Source organism: Sinocyclocheilus rhinocerous, unplaced genomic scaffold, assembly GCF_001515625.1.
Source record: "Sinocyclocheilus rhinocerous isolate Xijiao unplaced genomic scaffold, SAMN03320098_v1.1 scaffold404, whole genome shotgun sequence".
In the NCBI taxonomy this organism is placed as follows: domain Eukaryota; kingdom Metazoa; phylum Chordata; class Actinopteri; order Cypriniformes; family Cyprinidae; genus Sinocyclocheilus; species Sinocyclocheilus rhinocerous.
The window spans coordinates 700226-708112 of record NW_015628680.1 but is presented as its reverse complement, the minus strand read 5'-3'; the positions used below and the strand labels follow the sequence as shown (position 1 = coordinate 708112).

Here is a 7887-nt window from a genome sequence, read left to right as displayed (position 1 = left end):
CACACTCACACTCACACACACACACACACACACACACACACACACACAGAGGTGCCTTCAGGAGTCGTGATTGTCCTGTTTCCTCAACAAACTTTAATGCAACAACATTAAAGATCACAGTAAGGTCCAATTAGTTAATAACATTTATAGGAATAGTTCACCCAAAATTGAAAATTTTGAAATCACCCTCAGTCCATCCAAGATTAGGATGAGTTTGTTTCTTCATCAGGTTTGGAGAAATGTAGCACTGCATCAGTGTCTCAGCAATGGATGCTCTGCAGTGAATGGGTGCCGTCAGAATGAAAGTCAAAACAGCTGATAAAAACATCACAATAATCCACAAGTAATCCACAGCACTCCAGTCCCTCAGTTAACATCTGGAGAAGACAAAAGCTGAGACAAATCCAGCATTAAGACGTTTTTAACTAAAATACATTGAGTCCATAATCCATAATAATGCTTCCTCCAGTGAAAAAGTGTTCTGGTGTGAATCAGGAGAGAAATCTGCACAGATCAAAACAGCTGTTTAAACAGCTCTAAACAAATATGTAACTGGATTGTGATGTGAGAGACAACAGGAGATGCACTTTTTCACTGGAGGAAGAGTTATTATGGATTATGGACTCAATGTATTTTAGTTAAAAACGTCTTAATGCTGGATTTGTTTCAGCTTTTGTCTTCTCCAGATGTTAACTGATGGACTGGAGTGCTGTGGATTACTTGTGGATTATTGTGATGTTTTTATCAGCTCTCGTTCTGACGGCACCCATTCACTGCAGAGCATCCATTGCTGAGACACTGATGCAATGCTACATTTCTCCAAACCTGATGAAGAAACAAACTCATCTACATCTCTGATGGCCTGAGGGTGAGCACATTTAAAGCACATTCTCATTTCCGGGTGAACTATTCTTTTCACTAATGTAATTGTAAAGTAATACAGATTATTTTTCCTTGTACTAGACAAATTCAAACTCTCTCTGATTCTGGCGTTTTGTTCTTCTCTTTTGTCTCTCTTCATGTGATTTCCCGTCATTTGCTCAGTGATATCGTCGGATTCACGCAGTTGTCCAGCACTAGCACTCCTTACCAGGTGGTTGATTTCCTCAACAAACTCTACACCACCTTTGACGAGATCATCGACAACCATGATGTTTATAAAGTGGAAACCATCGGCGATGCTTGTATGTCGCTTAACAGTTTCATCACAACGTGTGGTTTATTGTCCATACAATGAAAGTCAAGGAGTCCAGAGATGTTTGACATAAGGGAGAATAAATGATTGTTTTTGGGTGAACTATCCTTTTAATGTATTTTTTCCCCAATCATTTAATAACCTCATTGGGCTAAATGTAAATAAATTTAATTTATTAGGGTTATTGTTTGCTCCCAGTTCAGATTTGTTGAATGCTACGAGTAATTCTGTTTTGTGTACAGTGTTATGTTAACATCATTCATATATTATTATAGTTTTTTAAATATATTTAGAATTTGGTTTTATTTTTATATTTTCTGTTTTAACTTTATTTTAGTTAAAGTTTTAGCAATTTTATTTTGTTTCTGTCATTTTTTAAATTCATTTTCTTGGTTACACTTTACAGTAAGGTTCCTTTAGTTAATGTTAGTTAGTTAACTAACATGAATGAACAATGAACAGTACATTTATTACAGTATTTATTCATCTTTGTTAATGAAAATACAGTCGTTCATTGTTAGTTCATGTTAGTTCACAGTGCATTAACTAATGTTAACAAGCACAACTTTTGATTTTAATAATGCATTAGTAAATGTTGAGATTACTAAATCACACACACACACTCGCACTCACTCACTCACACACACACACACACACACTCACTCACTCTCACACACACACACACACTCACACACACACTCACTCACTCACACACACACACACACACACTCACACTCACTCACTCACACACACACACACTCACTCACACACACACACACACACACTCACACTCACTCACTCACACACACACACACTCACTCACACACACACACACACACACTCACACTCACTCACTCACACACACACACACTCACTCACACACACACACACACACACACACACACCTCACACACTCACTCACTCACTCACACACACACACTCACTCACTCACTCACACACACACACTCACTCACTCACTCACACACACACACTCACTCACTCACTCACACACACACACTCACTCACTCACTCACACACACACACTCACTCACTCACTCACACACACACACTCACTCACTCACTCACACACACACACTCACACACTCACTCACACACACACACACACACTACTAATGAACCTAATTAAACTAATGAACCTTATTGTAAAGTGTTACAGTTTTCTTTAATGTCTATACATTTTTTTTTTTTTTAGCAATTTTTAATATTTTTTAAGTGAAAACAAATTGTTGTGTGTTTTTGATGTTTTTATTAATTGTTTTTTTTAATGTCTGTAGAAAATGTATTAATTTTTATTTATTAGTGTTAGTTTATTTAGGCAAGGCAAGGCAAGTTTATTTATATAGCACATTTCATGCACAATGGTAATTCAAAGTGCTTTACATAAAAGAAAATAGAATAATAATACAAGGTATTTAAAAACTTTGAATGCACAGCTATTTAATTTTAGTTATTTTAGTACTTCAGCTTAAAGTAAACGGAAATAAATGTTGCCTTGGCAACAAGCTGAACTAAACTTTTTTTGTTTTTTGTTTTATTTCAAGTAACAGAAATGTTTCCGATGGGTTTGTGTGATGCAGATATGGTTGTGTCCGGTGTACCGAGAGAGAACGGGATTCTCCACGCCTCTGAGATCGCCAGCATGGCTCTGGACCTGGTGTCTGTCTGCAAGACCTTCAGAATCCCCCACAGACCACAAACCCAGCTGCAGATCCGGGCTGGAATACATTCAGGTCCACATTAAACCTGCAGTCAGAGGCACTTTGAATATCTGAAGCCTGAGTCTAGAATCTAGAACCAATACAAATGTAGCCGTCTGGAGCATTTACATCTAACACACTAAATAAATGAGTTGCATATAACATTTCCAGCCAGTTCGGTTACACAGTTTTAACATTAACTAATAAATTGTCAGTCATACATAAATGCAACAGGTCAGATTTCTGTAATAGTACTAATAAACTCAATGTGTTTTAAACACACAATATTTATCATCAATAAATCCAATTGGTTTCAATCTCATTTTAACTAACTGAATGTTGCTTTCACAGCTAGCCATGTTTTAACCATGTTCATACTGTATAACCGAATACATGTAATTGATTTCATAATTCATGCAGATTCTAAGCAATTTGAATAAATGCATTTTTTTGCAGTAATTTGCTGATTATTAATAGTTAGTAAGGTAGTTGTTAGGGTTAGGTAGGAGGTCGGATTAAGGGATCTAAAATATGGTCATGCAGAGCAATACATTAATATGTGATTAATAAGTACTAATAAACAGCCAATATGCTAGTAATATGCATGATAATAAGCAGCTAGTTAATAGTGAGAACTAGTCCCTAAACTAAAGTATTACCATACACATTAAGTTTATTAGATTGTTTATGTTAATACTGTGTAATCCAATATTTTATGCAATTCAAATACATAAATCTTAAATTTAGGCCTACATATGTTTACATGCTGCAAGCCTTTAAATCAAAACAATGCATTTCTATGGGCCACTTTACACTGAAGACTAAAAATAAAAACTGAAATAAAATAAAATATAAAAAACTTAAAATTATTTTATTTTAGCTAGTTGTCAAAGGAGCATTTCTCATTTTTGTATAGTTTAACTTGTACAAAAACAACTAAAACTAAAATAAAAATTACCAAAAAAAACTATATAGACATATTTAATTAAAAAAACTGATAAAATGACAAAAAACACAAACAAAATTACTAAAACTTTAAACGAAAATGCAAAATATAAAATTAATTCTGAATATTAAAAAACTATAATAGTATCTCAATTATACTATTGAGAGTATCATCACTGAGTACTAAACTAAGCTCTCTTTCATGTCTAATTGCGCTTAAACCGTCAAAAATACATAAGTTACATAAACACAGTCGGTTATGTCTGAAGGTAAAGAAATCGCATGTTTTTATTAGATCTGTGTATGAAGTGACAGCAGCGTAATATACAGTACCTACCGCAGTTAATATGAGCCAAACAATAAATAAAAACAGAAAATCACTCACTGCTCTTGACTGAATAACTTCTGTAGCTTTAACAAGAGGACGTTTCTAACTTGAATGCTGCTTTCAAATGCTGTAGCGTGAAGATGTGTGTGTTTTCAGGTCCAGTCGTCGCAGGAGTTGTGGGAACTAAGATGCCGAGATACTGTCTGTTTGGAGACACGGTGAACACGGCGTCCCGAATGGAGTCCACCAGCGAAGGCAAGACTAACCTTTAAATGCTGTCTTGAATATATGTAGTTAAAGAAGTAGATTTAGTGCCGTGCATGATATGCACGTGAGGAACACTTACAAATTGCAAAAAGTTTGCATTTAAAAAAAAAGTCTAATGGTCTAAAACAAGCTTAAAGAGTGATGTCTGATGTGCTCATGTGCAGCGTTGAAGACCCAGTGCAGCTCCAGCGCGTTTTACCTGCTGGAGGAGATCGGCGGATACGTGCTCACCTGCAGAGGAGTCTTACAGGTTAAGGTGAGACGCATCAGCGCTTCTCAATGCATACGATTCACTGCATCATTTTACACACCTTTTCTAGTTACTGTAAAGCCTCGTACACACCGGGACGATTATCGCGCGCGCTTATCGCCGACGTTTTTCGACGCGTCTTTTGTGTTCATACCCAAGCGATTTTCGCAGGCGATGAGCCGAGTGAACATGCAAATTCACTCCCTGACATTAGATGGCGCTTAATGAAAATCCTATTTGATCTGCAATTCCTCTCCATAACAACTCCCTCTTATCGAGATTTTTGTAGTCGCTGTCGCGTTTGTCATAAAGCCCTTTGTGTTCAGACACCAATGAGACCAGCAGCTCTACATTCATCTTGCCTCGATGCATCTTCTTCGTCTACTTACATCCTCTTCGTCGTTAGGTATCAATGTGTGCTCGGCAAGACCGGTTTGTGCTTGAGCGCCACCAAGTCGTGTTTTACTGTAACTTCAGCAGCTCCAGGCATGTGAACAAAAGCGAAAATCTCATTGGTCGACCAGTTTTTAACGCGGCACGTCAAACCAAAAAAAACGAGCCCGAGGCGTTTTTTAAAAAATGACGCTTTTACGCCTCGCGTTTTGCACGTTGGTGTGAACACTCACATTAGGGCCTTTCGCACCGCGAGAACCTTTTCATAGTACCAGAACTAATTGTGGAACTACCCACTTTTTGGCGTTTTCGCACCGCCGGAACTGGGTGCGATTTTAGTACCGGACTGCCTTTTTCGAGAACCAAATTAGCTCCTACTCCGGAGCAGGGTCTAACCAGCACAACTGGTACTAATCGTGCCACGCACAAATGACGTCGCTGTCGACCGGCTTACGTCACTTCTTAGTACACACTCTCGGTGCGAATGCAACCCTTTAAATGGTACTGGGAAATAGTTCCCAGTACTTTAGTACTGTACATTTAGTTCTGGAACTAAAGCGGTGCGAAAGGCCCTATTGGCGCCCTTTGTTTAGTCACGAGGCGTTAAACGTCGGCGATAATCGCGCGCGATATTCGTCCCGGTGTGAACAAGCCTTAAGACTCGTGTCTTCAATTTCTGATCAATACCTGTCCTATTTTTTTCATTTTAATAAAATGCAAACATGTCTGATGGAATTATATTTTTTTGTTTAATGATGAATTATGCCAAAAATCTAATTAAAGCGTGTTTTTAGTTTTAGTAAGAATGCAGGGGTGTTTGATTTTTTTGCATTCTGGATCCGTACGGACCCAAAGAATCTTTATTGCATTAAACAGTCGTAACTTAATATTTTCAACTAAAACACACTGACTCGGATCAGCAACTTCTCATTAATGAGCGAATATGAACGTTTTGAATGTTATGTTATCATTGCATTTGCCCTTTTTTTATTAGTTAAAAAAATTTTGAAATTCTGATGTACATTAAATCTATACATACATACATACACACATATATATATATGATTGATATTAGTGAGACATTTTATTTAAATATATCACTGTGTGAAATTTATAAGAACATATAATCTGAGAATGATCAGTATTAACCCCATTGGGATGAATAGATTTTTAATGAAATTCCTTTGAATTTATAACTCATGATTGCTCCAAAACAGTCAAGATTTATGAAGCCTGCATATTTATTTCTAACAAAAAAAAAAATTTTAAATAAAAAATAACACATCCAAACAACATAAATGTTACTCTGAAAAGTTTTCAAATAAATTAATTTTACTTTCATAATTTTTTTTTAATGCTGCAATTGTTGGTCAATAGATGTACACATTCATGTTCATTCCCAAACAAAATTCATAAAACGTGTGTGAGTTATGGGAAAAAAGCTTTTGACACTATTATAACTGTTACAAAAAGTATGTTTGACACCTAATTGGACCCGAGTCAAAATGACCCGAACACGAACCATTAAATGGTTACATTTCTTAAAATATAATTGTACAAAATCTAAAAAAATAAATAAAACATTTGCAAAGGTTTGTTCCCTAACTATAAACTACATTTTTCAGAAATGTTTGTGTAGCCCTTCCTGGTCAAACCGGAGCTGAATGCTGACCGCTCTGAGGGTTAATCATGCTAAAACATTGCCAGAATAACCAAAAGAAATCACACCTGCTTTAGTTGCATGAGCGTCTGGACTGTGTTCTTGTGTGTTCTCTCAGGGTAAAGGTGACATGGTGACGTACTGGCTGGAAGGGAAGCGTGCTGCAGCTCCGGCTAAAGACGCGAGGGACCCCGAGACACACACTGACGATTACTCCAGTATCCCAGGAGTCCTCAGCGGCTCTGACAGCGCTGACCTGCTGTGTGACCCCTGACACGCACCTGTCTGTCCGTAGAGAGTCACAGGTGTGTGTTTATCACAGTGAAGCAGCTTTAGTTTAGCTGCTGCTCGTTTAGGATGACGTGTAACTTTAGCTGTACTTGTGTATTTCCTCTGTGTTTGATCAGTCACTGTTTGTAGCATCAGAATAACGGCAACCGAGCCAATGATAGTAAACACCGGAGTACTGATTATATAGATTTATTCATAAAAAATAAAAACAAATGCATTTAATGATGCTGATACGCCACTTATTTATTTTTGTTTAATTTAATTTTATGAAACTACGTTCTTTTAAAGAAATTAATGCTTTTGTTCATCAAGGATGCATTAAACTGATCAAATGTTACAAAAGATTTCTGTTTCAAATAAATGCTGCTCTTCTGAACTTTCTATTCATCTGTGAATCCTGAAAAATAAAATGCATCAGTTTCCACAGAAATATTGTGCAGCACAACTGTTTTCAACATGGATAATAATCAGAAATGTTTCTTGAGCAGCAAATCAGCATATTAGAATGATTTCTGAAGATCATGTGACACTGAAGACTGGAGTAATGATGCTGAAAATACAGCTGCGCATCACAGAAATAAATTACAGTTTAACAGATATTCACATAGAAAACAGCTGTTTTAGATTACAGTAATATTTCACTGTTTTTACAGTATTTTTGATCAAATAAATGCAGCCTCGGTGAGCAGAAGAGCCTTCTTTCAAAAACTAAAAATCTTATTGGCCCCTTTGAAAAGTAGTGCAAACACATAAAAATAAACATACTTAATGTTTCATTCTTGTCATTGACATAACAAATACACACTTAAAACATTGTATGTCTGCACACACACACACACA

General features: G+C 36.6%; 1 protein-coding gene across 1 annotated transcript in view; it reads left to right on the top strand.

The window, feature by feature from the left end:
* LOC107737977 (atrial natriuretic peptide receptor 1) overlaps positions 1 to 7273 on the top strand; it is a 17977-nt gene extending 10704 nt beyond the window's left edge. The window contains exons 8-12 of the mRNA XM_016549630.1: positions 1045 to 1184; positions 2794 to 2946; positions 4343 to 4441; positions 4618 to 4709; positions 6875 to 7273. Coding sequence (XP_016405116.1) covers positions 1045 to 1184; positions 2794 to 2946; positions 4343 to 4441; positions 4618 to 4709; positions 6875 to 7030 — 640 coding nt within the window. The 3' untranslated portion in view covers positions 7031 to 7273. The remainder of the gene's footprint in view (positions 1 to 1044; positions 1185 to 2793; positions 2947 to 4342; positions 4442 to 4617; positions 4710 to 6874) is intronic.
* The last annotated feature ends 614 nt before the right edge of the window (positions 7274 to 7887 follow it).